General features: G+C 50.7%; 1 protein-coding gene across 1 annotated transcript; it reads left to right on the top strand.

Annotated features, from left to right (window-relative positions):
* The first annotated feature begins 2,012 nt into the window (after positions 1-2,012).
* On the top strand, positions 2,013-14,144 carry mrps14 (mitochondrial ribosomal protein S14). Its single transcript, XM_067990812.1, has 3 exons — positions 2,013-2,123; positions 7,500-7,667; positions 12,704-14,144. The coding sequence occupies exons 1-3, from the start codon at positions 2,064-2,066 to the stop codon at positions 12,884-12,886; spliced, it is 411 nt and encodes a 136-aa protein (XP_067846913.1). The 5' UTR covers positions 2,013-2,063; the 3' UTR covers positions 12,887-14,144.
* Positions 14,145-16,767: the final 2,623 nt, after the last annotated feature.

Genomic DNA, 16,767 nt, shown 5'->3' with positions numbered 1-16,767 from the left:
AGTGTGACATGAACCCAAGATCCCGGTTGAGGCCGTCCTCATGGGTGCGGAACTTGGCTATCAATTTCTGCTCGACGATTTTGCGTTGTCGTGTGTCTCGAAGGCCGCCTTGGAGTATGCTTACCCGAAGGTCGGTGGCTGAATGTCCATGACTGCTGAAGTGTTCCCCGACAGGGAGAGAACCCTCCTGTTTGGCGATTGTTGCGCGGTGTCCGTTCATCCGTTGTCGCAGCGTCTGCATGGTCTTGCCAATGTACCATGCTCTGGGGCATCCTTTCCTGCAACGTATCAGGCCCTGCGAATACACAGGGTCTGCTCAGACAAGGAGGAACGCGATGGACACCTACAGACGCTGAAAGACGCCCTAGTAAGAACGGGATATGATGCTCGACTCATCGATCGACAGTTCCGACGGGCCACAGCGAAAAATCGCGTAGACCTCCTCAGAAGACTAACACGGGACGCAACCAACAGAGTACCCTTCGTCGTCCAGTACTTCCCCGGAGCGGAGAAACTACTCCATGTTCTCCGCAGCCTTCAACATGTCATCAATGATGACGAACACCTCGCTATGGCCATCCCCACACCTCCACTACTCGCCTTTAAACAGCCACCCAACCTCAAACAAACCATCGTTTGCAGCAAATTACCCAGCCTTCAGGAGAACAGCGTCCACGACACCACACAACCCTGCCACGGTAACCTCTGCAAGACATGCCAGATCATCGACACAGATACCACCATCACACGAGAGGACACCACCCACCAGGTGCATGGTTCATACTCCTGTGACTCGGCCAACGTTGTCTACCTCATACGTTGCAGGAAAGGATGCCCCAGAGCATGGTACATTGGCGAGACCATGCAGACGCTGCGACAACGGATGAACGGACACCGCGCAACAATCGCCAAACAGGAGGGTTCTCTCCCTGTCGGGGAACACTTCAGCAGTCAGGGACATTCATCCACCGACCTTCGGGTAAGCGTACTCCAAGGCGGCCTTCGAGACACACGACAACGCAAAATCGTCGAGCAGAAATTGATAGCCAAGTTCCGCACCCATGAGGACAGCCTCAAACGGGATCTTGGGTTCATGTCACGCTACACGTAACCCCACCAGCGAACAAATGTTATCTGTTTTTAATATAACGGGTCATTGACTGTCTTCCTTATCTCTCTCTCTCTCTTTTTTTGGGGGGTTTGTATATTCGGTGGCCTTTTTAGGTGACACCTTTCTGTCTGCTCACTGTGATTGCCTTGGCAACGGGCTTTGTTCTGTGATCTTAAAATGCGAAGGATTCGAAAATTTCATTTCCACACCGCCTGAGGAAGGGGGAAGCCCCCGAAAGCTTGTGGGATTAAAAATAAAATTGTTGGACTATAACTTGGTGTTGTAAAATTGTTTACAATTGACATTATCCTGATAGACGACAAAATGGGTCTTCATCTTCCTTAAGCCATTGAAAGGTGCCAAACACTTCCTGGTCAGGGCAATGGCTCTGAAGGCCTGAATATTGGGATCAGTACCATCAACAAGAACTGGCAGGCTTGACAGACGAAGCCTTTTCCCTCCTCAAACATGGGACAGATGGAGTGGATGGGGAGGGGAACGGGAACAGGGCGGGGTTGCCACGTTAGGCCGCGCGTTGCCACGGCAACAGTTAGGCCGCACGTTGCCGCCTCTCCCGGAGAGCCGCCCCTGATTGGTCAGCTTGCGGAAGGGGCGGTTCCCCAGTGGGGTTGACGACACCACTTCGGATCACGTGGCCTGGCGCGCCTCCTGACTGACGTCAGCACTTTTAAAAGTAAGAGGCGCGGGAGGTGCGCGCGTCCCATAGTTTAAGTTGCGGCGCGGGGCCGCGCGCGTCCCATAGTTTAAGTTGCGGCGCGGGGCCGCGCGCGTCCCATAGTTTAAGTTGCGGCGCGGGGCCGCGCGCGTCCCATAGTTTAAGTTGCGGCGCGGGGCCGCGCGCGTCCCATAGTTTAAGTTGCGGCGCGGGGCCGCGCGCGTCTCATAGTTAAGTTGCGGCGCGGGGCCGCGCGCTCCCAGCGGGGCCGCGGACATGGCGGCGGCAGCAATATGGGGCCGAGCTGCCGGCTTCTTCCATGGTGCTGGACGGCAGGTGAAGTAGCGGAGAGCGGGGCCGACCGCCGTACGGGGGGGGGGTGGGTTGGACGTATGTACACGGGGCTGACACTTGAGAGCGGGGTGTGCGAATAAACCCCGGGGCCTGGGCCTGGGCCTGGGCATAGTCCTTCGTCCTTGTGCCCGGTCCCAGGCCCCCATTCGCGGGCTGTGCTGAATTAGCCGATCTCGGGGGCCTGGGGGCTTCGTAACAGGCCGCAGCGCCCCGGGTTAGGGAGGGGAATCAGCAGCAGCAGCAGCAGCTGCCCTTCTGTCAGTCTTGGCTCAGTGGGCACCACTCTGGCTTCTCAGTCAGAAGGTCGTGGGTTCAAGACCCACTCCAGAGACTTGAGCACATAATCCAGGCTGACACTCCCAGTGCGGTACTGAGGGAGCGCTGCACTGTCAGAGGGTCAGTACTGAGGGAGCGCTGCACTGTCGGAGGGTCAGTACTGAGCGAGTGCTGCACTGTCAGAGGGTCAGTACTGAGGGAGCGCTGCACTGTCGGAGGGTCAGGACTGAGGGAGTGCTGCACTGTCAGAGGGTCAGTACTGAGGGAGCGCTGCACTGTCGGAGGGTCAGTACTGAGCGAGTGCTGCACTGTCAGAGGGTCAGTACTGAGGGAGCGCTGCACTGTCGGAGGGTCAGTACTGAGGGAGTGCTGCACTGTCGGAGGGTCAGTACTGAGCGAGTGCTGCACTGTCAGAGGGTCAGTACTGAGGGAGCGCTGCACTGTCGGAGGGTCAGTACTGAGGGAGCACCGCACTGTCGGAGGGTCAGTACTGAGGGAGCGCTGCACTGTCGGAGGGTCAGTACAGAGGGAGCACTGCGCGGTCAGAGGGTCAGTACTGAGGGAGTGCTGCACTGTCAGAGGGTCAGTACTGAGGGAGCGCTGCACTGTCGGAGGGTCAGTACTGAGCGAGTGCTGCACTGTCAGAGGGTCAGTACTGAGGGAGCGCTGCACTGTCGGAGGGTCAGTACTGAGGGAGCACCGCACTGTCGGAGGGTCAGTACTGAGGGAGCGCTGCACTGTCGGAGGGTCAGTACAGAGGGAGCACTGCGCGGTCAGAGGGTCAGTACTGAGGGAGTGCTGCACTGTCAGAGGGTCAGTACTGAGGGAGCGCTGCACTGTCAGAGGGTCAGTACTGAGGGAGCGCCGCACTGTCAGAGGGTCAGTACTGAGGGAGCGCTGCACTGTCGGAGGGTCAGTACTGAGGGAGCGCTGCACTGTCAGAGGGTCAGTACTGAGGGAGCGCTGCACTGTCAGAGGGTCAGTACTGAGGGAGCGCCGCACTGTCAGAGGGTCAGTACTGAGGGAGCGCTGCACTGTCGGAGGGTCAGTACTGAGGGAGCGCTGCACTGTCAGAGGGTCAGTACTGAGGGAGCGCTGCACTGTCAGAGGGTCAGTACTGAGGGAGCGCCGCACTGTCAGAGGGTCAGTACTGAGGGAGCGCTGCACTGTCAGAGGGTCAGTACTGAGGGAGCGCCGCACTGTCAGAGGGTCAGTACTGAGGGAGCGCTGCACTGTCGGAGGGTCAGTACTGAGGGAGCGCTGCACTGTCAGAGGGTCAGTACTGAGGGAGCGCCGCACTGTCGGAGGGTCAGTACTGAGGGAGCGCTGCACTGTCGGAGGGTCAGTACTGAGGGAGCGCCGCACTGTCGGAGGGTCAGTACTGAGGGAGCGCCGCACTGTCGGAGGGTCAGTACTGAGGGAGCGCCGCACTGTCGGAGGGTCAGTACTGAGGGAGCGCTGCACTGTCGGAGGGTCGGTACTGAGGGAGCGCTGCACTGTCGGAGGGTCGGTACTGAGGGAGCGCTGCGCTGTCGGAGGGTCGGCACTGAGGGAGCGCTGCGCTGTCGGAGGGTCGGCACTGAGGGAGCGCTGCGCTGACGGAGGGTCGGCACTGAGGGAGCGCTGCGCTGTCGGAGGGTCGGCACTGAGGGAGCGCTGCTCTGTCGGAGGGTCGGCACTGAGGGAGCGCTGCGCTGACGGAGGGTCGGCACTGAGGGATCGCTGCGCTGTCGGAGGGTCGGCACTGAGGGAGCGCTGCGCTGTCGGAGGGTCGGCACTGAGGGAGCGCTGCGCTGTCGGAGGGTCGGCACTGAGGGAGCGCTGCGCTGTCGGAGGGTCGGCACTGAGGGAGCGCTGCGCTGTCGGAGGGTCGGCACTGAGGGAGCGCTGCGCTGTCGGAGGGTCGGCACTGAGGGAGCGCTGCGCTGTCGGAGGGTCGGCACTGAGGGAGCGCTGCGCTGTCGGAGGGTCAGCACTGAGCGAGCGCTGCGCTGTCGGAGGGTCGGTACTGAGGGAGCGCTGCGCTGTCGGAGGGTCGGTACTGAGGGAGCGCTGCGCTGTCGGAGGGTCAGTACTGAGGGAGCGCTGCGCTGTCGGAGGGTCAGCACTGAGCGAGCGCTGCACTGTCGGAGGGTCAGTACTGAGGGAGCGCTGCGCTGTCGGAGGGTCGGTACTGAGGGAGCACTGCGCTGTCGGAGGGTCAGTACTGAGGGAGCGCTGCGCTGTCGGAGATGCCGTCTTTCAGGTGAGACGTTAAACTGAGGCCCCGTCTGCCCTCTCAGGTGGATGTGAACAATCCCATGGCACTATTCCAACAGCATAGTTTTCCCCCGGTGTCTTGGCCAATATTTATCACTCATACAATGGTTACAGTGAGGAACGAGGTCATTCGGCCCATCGAGTTGGTACCAGCTCGTTGTAAGAGCGACCCAGTTAGTCCTATTTCCCCGCTCTTTCCCCGTAGCCATGCACATTTTTCCCTTCAAGTATTTATCCACTTTCCTTTTGAAAGCCACGATTGAATCTGCTTCCACCACCATCTCAGACAGCGCATTCCAAATCACAACTACTTGCTGCGTAAAAAGATTTTTCCTCATCTCGCCTTTGTTTCTTTTGCCAATCACCTTAAATCTGTGTCCTCTGGTTCTCGACCTTACCGCCAATGGGAACAGTTTCTCGTTATTTACTTTATCTAAATCCCATGATTTTGAACACTTCGATCAAATCTCCTCTTAACCCTCTCTGCTCTAAGGAGAACAGCCCCAGCTTCCCCAGCCTATCCACGTAACTGAAATCCCTGGAACCATTCTAGTGAATCTTTTCTGCGCCCTTTCTAAGGCCTTCACATCCTTCCTAAAGTGCGATGCTCAAAATTGGGCTCATTACTCCAGTTGCTGCTGAACCAGTGTTTTATGAAGGTTCAACATAACCTCCTTGCTTTTGTACTCTATGCATCTGTTTATAAAGCCCAGAATCCTGTATGTTTTTTTAACTGCTTTCTCAATCTGCCCTGCCACCTTCAACATCACTAAAACAGATTTTCTGGTCATTTAGTTCATTGCTGGGATCTTGCTGTGCACAATTTGAGTGCCGCGTATCCTACATTATAACAGTGACTACACTTCATTGGCTGTAAAGAGCTTTGGGAACATAGGAACAGGAGTAGGCCATTCAGCCCCTCGTGCCTGCTCCGCCATTTGATAAGATCATGGTGATCTGAGATCTAACTCCATATACCTGCCTTTGGCCCATATCCCTTAATACCTTTGATTGCCAAAAAGCTATCTATCTCAGATTTAAATTTAGCAATTGAGCTAGTATCAATTGCCGTTTGCGGAAGAGTGTTCCAAACTTCTACCACCCTTTGTGTGTAGAAATGTTTTCTAATCTCGCTCCTAGAATCCCCAACCAGCGGAAATAGTTTCCCTCTCTCCACCCTATCTGTTCCCCTTAATATCTTATAAACTTCGATCAGATCACCCCTTAACCTTTGAAACTCTAGAGAATACAACCCTAATTTGTGTAATCTTTCCTTGTAACTTAACCCTTGAAGTCCAGGTATCATTCTAGTAAACCTACGCTGCACTCCCTCCAAGGCCAATATGTCCTTCCGAAGGTGCGGTGCCCAGAACTGCTCACAGTACTCCAGGTGCGGTCTAACCAGGGTTTTGTATAGCTGCAGCATAACTTCTGCCCCCTTGTACTCTAGTCCTCTAGATATAAAGGCCTTCATTCCATTAGCCTTATTGATTATTTTCTGCACCTGTTCATGACACTTCAATGATCTGTGTACCTGAACCCCGAAGTCCCTTTGGACATCCACTGTTGTCATCCTGATGTTGTGTAAAGCGCTAAATGAATTCTTTTGTGTAATCTTAGCACATAAAATTGTTATTCTCATCGTGAAATCCCTCTATGACCCTCCCTATCCTTGATCTTGAGCCCAATGTCTGTGTGCACACCCTCTCCAACAGAGGCCTATTTATCATTCCCCACTTCCTCCCCTGCACCACTGGCGCACCCTCCGTCAGCCATCTTGTCCCCTACCTCACCCTCTCCACCCTGCCACCTGCCTTCACAAATCTTGAGACTCTCCTTCCTTTTCTCTCCCTGCTCAGTGTTCACTCACTATCCACCCTCTGTGAAACTCTCTAAGCTGTCTCTAGTGAGTGCTGTATAAATGTAAGCCAAAGATGTGTACAACTGCATTTTCATCAAGTGTGAGAATTAAATTAACAGCAATTCTTTCATGTTCCAGTTCTGTTGGATTCTGTCAAAAGTAGAACTGAAATTTGCCAGATGCTGGTGCTTGCTATATGTGGATTTATTTTGCATGGATGCCCTTTTCTAGGGTGCAGTTAACCCCTTTAGTAGCTGTTTCCTGTCGTGTAGTCACGTTACATGTGAATTCACTGTTTTAGAATCATACACCACAGAAGGAGGCCATTCAGCCCGTCGTGCCTGTGCTGGCTCTATGAAGGAACGATCCAATTAGCCCCAATTCCTTGCTCTTTCTCCACAGCTCTACAAATTTTTGTTTTTCAAGTATATATCTAATTTGAGGATCACTTATGTCAGAAAATTAGAAAATATTATGCAGAACCGACTAATGTACGAACATCTCTCCCAACTGGACTGTGCAAAATTAATTTGAACGGTCTTACTCCAATTTCTAATCAACATGGTCCCATAGCACAAAACCTTCCCTCATTTGCTACAAAATTAATAATCTCACTTAGAGGCAACGGGATGTGGGAAATTTTTTAATTTAAAAAAAAACACTGGTGCAGTAGACGATGCTCTTATACGTCTGTGGTGGAGCAGAGGGGGATTCACTCCCATCTAACCATGCCATGTTGGTCTAGAGGAACGTGAAATGGGAAGTGATCTATTCCCGGCACTTTCTTCCCTCACTTTGATGCATACTAAAGAGCATTGAGGGAGCCTGTGTATTTGAGCCTGTATATCCACAAGAAAATCTCAGGGTGTTTACCCTGATGATGCTTCCTGTCATTCTAGCGTGTGTAATGGTAGTGCAGTATAATTTTTATTTTACAAACGCTTGTATTTTTTCTTTTGCAGCTGTTTTCGTGGATTCCCGGAGGGAATGTGGGACCGGTTCGGAATTACTACGTGGACTGGCGAATGCTGCGGGATGTGAAAAGGAGGAAAATGGCCTTCGAGTACGCGGATGAGAGGCGGCGACTTAATGCAATACGGAAAAACACCATCTTGCCAAAGGAACTGCAGGTATGGACAGCCGCAGCAGGTGGTGGGTGCTGAGACGAGTCGTGTGAATTACGTTCCGCTCTTGGGACTAAGACTCCCTTTGCCGAGGACTGGGAGTTTGTGCTGTGATTCTCAGTGGCCTGAAACTGAAGGAATGATAAAGGTTACGTTGCCATTGGTATTTCAAATTAAAGTGAGGCCATTTTATCACCTCAGAGTGGCAGTCAGTGGTTTTTACTAAGGTTCAGTAAACAGTGAGCGGATGCAAGGCCGGCATTTTTTGCCCATCCCTAATTGCCCTTGAGAAGGTGGTGGTGAGCCGCCTTCCTGAACCGCTGCAGTCCGTGTGGTGAAGGTTCTCCCACAGTGCTATTAGGAAGGGAGTTCCAGGATTTTGACCCAGTGACGATGAAGGAACGGCGATATATTTCCAAGTCGAGATGGCATGTGACTCGGAGGTTATGGTGTTGCTGTTGTCCACATTGTATTAATGTTGTCAGGAGTCAGGAGGTGCTGTCAGAGGAAGCCTCACAGTTCAAGTGGACATAATGGGCTCAATTTTCAAAGTGAAAAACGGGTGGGTTGGGGCCGGGGGTCATTGAAAATTGCCACCATTTCAGACCCGCCTCCAACCCGCCCATTTCCATTTTTACCGGGGCGGGAAGAGGGACTGGCAACCTGCTCCCAGGAGGCGGGTTGGGCCTTAAAACCTTTCAAGGAGGCTTCGGGCCTCCATTTTTCTGGACTTCCCGATTTCAACCCTGGGAGGCCGGGATTCCCAGGCCTTTTGTTTGATGCCTTGTGAAAGGAGGCAAGAAGGCCCGAGACTAACAGGTGGGCGCTTATAAAGGCACAGCTTGTGGGCCCAGAGGTGCAGGAGTGCTTCCCCCAGACCCAACAAGCCTAGCTGCACCGACCCCCCCAATGATCACCGATCCCCGATCGTGGACTCCCTGTCCCGACCGCAGACCCCCAACCCCGATCCTCCCACCCCCGATCCTCCCCTTCAACTATCATGGACCCCTGATCCCATCACCTCCCTCCCCCTGTGACACATGACCCCCATGCTGACTTGTGCCCACCCATGCCTCCCCCCATCCATACAAACACAGACTTATCTGCAGAAGTCCTCTCCCTGGCTGGTCTCCTGTCCAGTCAATCGGGCCAGTCAGTTGGACGGGAAACCAACAAAAAAAAATAAAAGACGTCCTTACGTCAAAATCGTCAGGATGTCCGGGAAACCTGTGCTAATGGGTTTCCCGTCCTCAAATTGACCCTCTCGTCCCCTTCCTGGTTCGGTTTTAAAATTGAGTCCACTATTTCTGCTTGAACTGTGAAAATACCGAGCAGTGCATGGTAGATTTTCTCTTTCCAAATTTGTGTTGTTTCTGGAGAGCACACTTTGAGCTGTGTAGCACTAGGGGCTTATACAGCTGATTATAGGACTATGACTGCAGGTTACAGCAGTTTGAGCTGATGCATTAAGAGCATCACAGAATATTAAAGCACATCGACTTAAGTGTGATTTTTTTTTTCTTGTTGCATTTTTCAATCATCTGTGTTTCTGACATGAGCATGGTGAGGGGTTTTTGCACGAGACTCCAAACCAAACCACTGAGAAATCCACACAGGTGTTTTGGAGGGATGCACTCCCACTTACCTTGGCAGCTGGGGCTGCGGAGCATCAGAAACTGCCCGACACTCTGAAACCCAGCCACGACGGACAGCAAACTCAAGTACACGGCCTCGTACCTGCCCTCCAGGTAGCACCGTCCACCCCATCGGCTGTATGGTGGACATTGCGGGCGGGCCTGGCTGAGACCAGCTAACTCGGCACAGACCAGGGACTGAAGCTGCTGTGTATGGCTCGTACCCCACAGTCTTTACACACTCAGCGGCTGAGGAGAACTGCTCCACATCTTGTATTAACAGTTGGCATTCAGGATAGTATCTAAATGGTGTCAGCATCATGGAATCGTACAGCACAGAAGGAGGCTATTCAGCCCATTGTGCCTGTGCCGGCTCTTTGAAAGAGCTATCCAATTAGTCCCACTCCCCTGCTCTTTCCCATAGCCCTGCAGTTTTTTCCCCTTCAAGTATTTATCCAATTCCCTTATGAAAGTTATTATTGAATCTGCTTCCACCACCCTTTCAGGCCGTGCATTCCAGATCATCATAACTCGGTGTGTGAAACAATTTCTCCTCCTCTCCCCTCTGGATCTTTTGCCAATTACCTTAAATCTGTGTCCTCTGGTTACCGACTCTCCTGCCACTGGAAACAGTTTCTCCTTATTTACTCTATCAAAACCCTATATAATTTTGAACACCTCTATTAAATCTCCCCTTAACCTTCTCTGCTCTATGGAGAACAACCCCAGCTTCTCCAGTCTCTCCACACAACTGAAGTTATGTTCTGACCAGAAGAGGTCAGTATTTACCAAATTCAGCTGCACATTGAGTTTTTAACTCATGCACCAAATCCGGAGCAAAATTGGAGCCAATGTAAGGACTGCAGATACTTGGTAATTGAAAGTTTGGGTTATAAAAGGTAAAAATCTCACTGTAAAATATTCCTTAACTGTCAACTGGGTATAAATGCTCTAAATTGAAGTTTAGCATTTTCAGGTGCCTATTTGTTATGCTGAAGTATTTACTGTCACAAGCCCATTTATGAAAATAGTTGAAATAATAAAAACTATTTCCTCTGGTGGGGGAATCCCAGTACCTTAAATTAGAGCTAGGGTGTAATCAGGAATCACTTCTTCACACAAAGGGGAGTGGAAATCTGGAACACTCTCCCCCAAGAAGCTGTTGAGGCTGGGGGTCAATTGAAAATTTCAAAACTGAGCTTGATAGATTTTTGTTCGGTAAGGGCATTAAGGGTTACGGAACAAAGGTGGGTAGAGGGAGTTAAGGTACAGATCAGCTGTGATCGAATTGAATGGCAGAACAGGCCCGAGGGGCTGAATGGCCTCCACCTGTTCCTAGTTCTGGGCAGGGAAGATGGTGAGTTTGACTCTGCTGTTTCCCACCCAGCCTGTGTCAGCTTGTTGTAGAATTTTCACCTCTGAGTCAGAGGATTGCGGGTTCAAGCCCGGCACAGACTTGAGAACACGGGGTGGAATTTCTGGGCTGGGAAGGGTTCTCCCACTCGTGCTCTGTAACTTTGGAAGAGCAACGGAAGCCCCTGGGAAATGGCCGGGATGAGTGGGAGAACCCCCTGTGGAAATTCACCCCCCCCCCCTCCCCTTTTACTCTAGCGTGGTACTGAGGGAGTGCTGTCCTTTGGATGAGATGGTAATCGAGGCCCCATCAGCCTTCACAGGTGGACATTAAAGTAGGGAATTCTCCGGGTGTCCTGGCCAACATTCCCCTCTCAACCAACAAACTTACTAACTGTTCCTTTATCTAATTTAGTTGATTGTGGGACCTTGCTATGCACAAATTGGCTGCCATGTTTGCCTGAGTAACAGCAACTGCGCTTAGAAAGTAATCCAGAAGTATTTTGGGATGTCCTGAGGATAAGGTGATCTATATATATATTTATCTATCTATATCTCTCTCTCTCTGGTGAATCCAAGGCTACGTCACCTTAAGCCGACACCAAGCCCCTCCTGAGCAGCAAGCTGCTTAGTGGCACTAACAGACGGCTGTGTGGTGCTAGGAAGGGAGGAGTTGAAGACTGAGAAAGGGCAACAAGAATAAAATTACAGGAGTGTGTTTGTTACAACTTCAGCCCTGCTGCAGATACCTTCTTGGGTTCAGTGGTATCAGTTGCCCCCATAAGCTGCCTGAGTGTCATCCCTTTCTGGGCATTGACTGGCACTGCCCTATTTCTGTTTGCACGGCAGCGTGACCCGAGGGTGTAACAATAGTATCCCTTCGTGACCTGGACCTGATATTTGTGTCTTTGGCTCGTGTATTTCTTCAGTCTCTCCGAAGGCGGACAGAGTGAACCCTTGGTGAGACGTGGCCAGATAAAATTGTTAAACTGGTTCATTTCACACCATGTGAACGTAGAGCATCACTTACAATTAATCATCACTGATTCCACTCAGCTTCACCTCGCTTCCTGGACATAGAGAAAGTAATTAAATCGCCACATTATTCCACATCTTACTTTTTGTACCACTGCCGGCTATAAGAAACTGAACCCCTACATTTTGGCCTTAAGCCCAGGACAGAACCCCCTCTCCCTCCAGTCTCCTGTTCCTTTTCTGTTGTCAGATTGACTCGAGCTTTCAGTCAAACCGATGACTCCCCGCCAAAGAGTGGAATCCACCAATTCCCCCTTTGCTGAGTTTGAATCAACGGAGTTGTCGCAGCAGCAATAAGACCAAACGATCACTGGAATGTTAAACTATCAACTATCTTTTGTTGTCTGCAACATGTTGGTTCAAACATCCTGACTGAATCGTAATCCTTTTCCTTCACTCATGCTGTCCTGTGAATTTAATCCCCCGAGCGCCAAGTTTAGCTTAACAGTAGTGTTTTTAACACGTATTACACAAAGATCCCCATCAGACGGCATGATGAGAAATCCCAAAACATCACAGTGGCCTTGGATGCTGCAACAGGCCTGACACTTTCAAATGAGATTAAAAAGTTGCTTCATGATTGCAAAACTGCTTCCCACACCGTTAGTTTTTGCAACAACCACAACTTGCATTTATATAGTGCCTTTAACAAAGTAAAATGTCCCAAGGCACTTCACAGGAACGTTATCAGACAAAAAATTGACAGAGAGAGGTCGAGAGGCGGAGAGGTTTAGGGAGGAAATTCCAGAGCTTAGGACCTAGGCAGCTGAAGGCACGGCTGCCAATGGTGGGGCGAAGGAAATCGGGGAGGCGCAAAAGGCCGGAATTGGAGGAGCGCGGAGATCTTGGAGTATTGTAGGGCTGGAGGAGGTTACAGAGATAGGGAGGGGTGAAGCCATGGAGGGATTTGAATACAATGATTGCAAGTTGGATACAGGCCTCCGGTCCGGCCTTATTTTAAATTGCAGTAAGGAACTAGAGCTTTGCGCTTTTACTCACCGGAGCATTGTGTTTCCACAGGAAGTTGCTGACCAGGAGATTTCAGGCCTGCCGCGAGACAGCTGCCCGGTTCGAATCCGCAATCGCTGCGTCCTCACCTCCCGGCCGCGGGGAGTCAAACACAGGTGGCGCCTCAGCCGGATCGTGTTCCGCCACCTCGCTGACCACAACCAGATGTCTGGGATCCAGCGGGCCATGTGGTAGCGCCGCACCCGTTTGGCAGGAGGGCACATTTTGTCACAAGTGACCCCCGCTGTTGGACTAATGTGAACAGATGTGGTTAACAAGCACCTAATCACGGAGCTTCCCACCCGTCGCAAGATGGGTGGTCCCTCTTGGGGGGAGGGGTGGGGGGGGGGGGTCATATATTGCAACAGCAATTACACATCAAAAGTACTTCATTGGCTGTAAAGCGCTTTGGGACGTCCTGAGGTCGTGCAAGGCACGATAGAAATGCAAGTCTTACTGGAACGAGGAAGTTGCTTATCCCTCTGTTACTCCCCTTAACCTCCCTCCTCCTCGAGATGCTGACTCTTGCCGAGGTGCAGTTCCATGGGCAGCCTAACACCTTACCTGTAACCACTCTCCATGTTACAAGCCTGGCCAGTGAGTGCTGGCAATGGGAGCTAGTGCCGGCACAGGCGCGATGGGCCGAATAGCCTCCTCCAGTGCTGAAGCTTCTGCTATTTCTCCACAGGGGACATCACAGCTGAATGTGACCCTTCCCGAGCCAGATGTCCCGGCGCATCTCCAGCTGTGCACATTTTGTAAATGAACATGTGTTAGTGAGTCTCTTTTATGCTTAATTTCCCCATTTTGGAAGTGGTCCTGCTCTGTAAACCAGAATCAGATGTGTTTTGTGTGCCAGTGCTTGTGATCAGAGTGGATGTAACCGGGTTTGTAAGGAGCTGTGTTGTTCAAATAATTAAAGGATAATTTCCGCTCTGCCTTATAGCATCCAACATTAAATCCTCAATACTGTGAGTTAAAGGGATATTATTTTCATGGCAAATTATTTGGTGGGGTTGGGGGTGAGATAAAACTCTGTCAGTTTTTCTTGACCATAACATCACTTGCATTTGATGTGATATATTTGAATGCAGTCCATATCATGTTCTGTTTGGCAGATAACATTTTGTTTGTACAAGGGCACTTTCATCCTTAAAAAATCAATGTGGTGCCCCTTTAAGAGTATCCCTTGAACATCCCGGGGGGGGGGGGGGGGGTGTGCTGTGCCCAGTTGCCTCTCCGCTGCATTGTGGAGCGTGTGACAGGAGGAGGAGTTGCCACATTTAAACCGCAAATATTTGCTCTTTGCCTTTGTCCAAAGGTTGTTTTTCTGTAACGTTCCGAAGAGCACACAGTGGTGACGTGACTTTGAAACCGCTCGCCTCAATTTCACTCAATAAAGCTCGGTCCAAGGACACTGTTAATCTGTAATAAAGTGAGGCACTTTACAACGTTCCGGACTCTACATTAATTTCAATAACTTCAGATCATAACCACTGCTCCCATTTTTTCAGACACCAGGTGCTGGTAATGGTTCTGCTGTTGCCATTTACAGCTACTCTAGACCCATTTTTTGTTTCCTTACTTGTCCCATTACCACCCTCCTTGCCTTGCACCATCATCCCTTTTGGCATTTAATCACTCCTGCCCTCCACCTTATCAGAGACCTTCCCTTTGTTCTTTCCTTTCCTCCCCTCCCCTTCCTTCTTCCCCCACCTTTCCCTTGCTCTGTACTTGCTTAAAAACTGTTTAATCAACTTCTAGTTCTGAGGAAGGGTCATTGACCTGAAACGTTAACTTTTCTTTCTCCACAGATGCAGCCTGACTTACTGAGTGTTTCCAGCATTTTCTGTTTTTATTTCAGATTTCCAGCATCCTCAGTATTTTGCTTTTGACACTGTTAATCTGCTTGCTTTCTTCGATTGACTATCGCTGCCTTTATTTGGCCGCGTTAGACAAGTAAAAATCTCAGTAAATAGTGCCGTTGGTAGCTATTGATCCCGATCGAGGGGCAATAAGGCTGAAGAAGTCATTTTCTTCCCCCCCATGGCCACTTTCAGGCCCCGCAAGCCGTTTGTGGTGCGGAGTTTTGCCTCCTTTACATCGACCTTGCGCACTGCGTATCAGCTGCCAACAGCATATTATCAATGTAAAAAAAAGTGTCGAAAGGTCTCGGTCCCATGAGTTGGTTGAGGGTCTTTGACACTGCTGTACTGGAGCCAACCAGGAGCGAGAGCTGCCTGAAATAACTTTCACACCCCTAGACTCACTGTTTATATACACTTGCAGTCGTACGGTGAACGACTTGACTAAGATTTTGAAACCCAAGTGCCCTCTGTTGTGCCCGGTGGACGGTTACTGAAGTATTCCAAGTGTGGCTGTAGGTTATACACACATATATCTAATTATAGCTGGCTTGAGCTTTGCTGCAATAGCGCAAACAACTCAGTAAGTCACAAAAAAAATGGGTTCAAAGCCGTCTGAAGCCCAAAGTCCTCATGTTGTACAATGCTACCTGGGAGCAGCACGTAAAGAAAAGTGCAATGGACACACGGCAGATAGAAGACTTGTGTATAGACAGATATGGCACGATATCCTTATTACACATCACATGCGCTGATATAAAATCGGTTCTTCTCTCTACCCCCCACCCCTTCCCTCCCTCACATCTCGAAGCGGTTTGGTTCGAGAGCAGCACTGACTGAAGACTGCAGGTAGGACACCTGCCTGTGCTCCTGGTTAAAGAATCGTGCACCACGCATGCAGTTGAACTATCGAAGATCCGAAGGATAATTTGCACTCTGACTTCTGACATTCAATGTTAAAACCCTCAACAGTGTTATCAGTGACGTGGTGACTTAAAGGGGCCTTATTTCCAGGCAAACTGGGGAGGAAGATGTGCTGTTGTATCTATTTTGTCACAACAGCATTGGTTGCAATTGTCAGTGTATTTGAGTGCAGTTTACAAAATTATGTGTGGCAGACTATATTTTGTCTGTGAAAGGACACTTTATTAAATCAATTTGGTGCTTCCCTTCCTACCCCAGGTAGGATTGTGTCCATTTGCCCTTTTTGGCTGCATTGCTGAATGAACTGCACTCAGCAGTACCGGGGGATGTTTTTCCACGTTAAAGGCGCTATATAAATGCAGGTTGTTAGGAGTTTCAGGGATTTGGGGGGTGGGGGAAGGGAGAAGTAAACTGAACTACGAGCTATGCAGATGCAGTGGTATCTTCAGCCGGAGTCTATCCTGTCGCAGGGCATTGCTTAGATTATGTGAGGGTTTCTCCATTTGCCCATTGCCCGCAGAATCCACGTGGCTGCTTTTTTTGATCAGATTAGATAGAATCATAGAATGATACAGCGCAGAAGGAGGCCATTTGGCCCATCATGCCTATGCCGGCTCTTTGAAAGAGCTATCCAATTAGTCCCATTCCATTGCCCTTTCCCCATAGCCCTGCAAATTTAAGAGATGTCTCTTATGACTTTTTGGGGGTCCCCTCTACTGTTATGACCTGGAATGCACTGCCTGAAGGGGTGGTAGAAACAGATTCAATTGTAACTTTCAAAAGGATAAATATTTGAAGGGAAAAAAATTATAGGGCTATGGGGAAAGAGCAGGGGAGTGGGACTGATTGGATAGCTCTTTCAAGGAGCAGCCATAGGCATGGTGGGCCGAATGGCCACCCTCTGTGCTGTACTTACTATGATAGTATGATACGATACTCATACAATGCCATAGATGCATTGGTACCATACCCAAGTGATCATTCTTTGTGTGTGAGTATAGAGCTCTTCAACCATGAAGGACACCAGAACTGGTGTCAGCGGGGGTCACCGGACAGAGCTCAGGCACACAAAGGCTGGCTGAGTCTTTCCACTCCCCCTACCTAATCCAGGGGGTGCTGAGTCCAAGTTGTAGAGGTGTCCCAATTACTGCCGCAGCTGAGGTCAGCACAGACCGAGAATTCAACCTGGGCCTGTCTGGTCTGGCTCAGTGCCACACCAGGCGGTGTCGCTACCCAGTAGGCCAGTGTAAGAGCTTGAATGATAAGTCTTCTGACTGCATACATTGC

The sequence above is a fragment of the Heptranchias perlo genome, chromosome 9 (genome assembly GCF_035084215.1).
Source record: "Heptranchias perlo isolate sHepPer1 chromosome 9, sHepPer1.hap1, whole genome shotgun sequence".
NCBI classification, from domain to species: domain Eukaryota; kingdom Metazoa; phylum Chordata; class Chondrichthyes; order Hexanchiformes; family Hexanchidae; genus Heptranchias; species Heptranchias perlo.
This window is presented reverse-complemented; position numbering and strand designations above follow the sequence as displayed.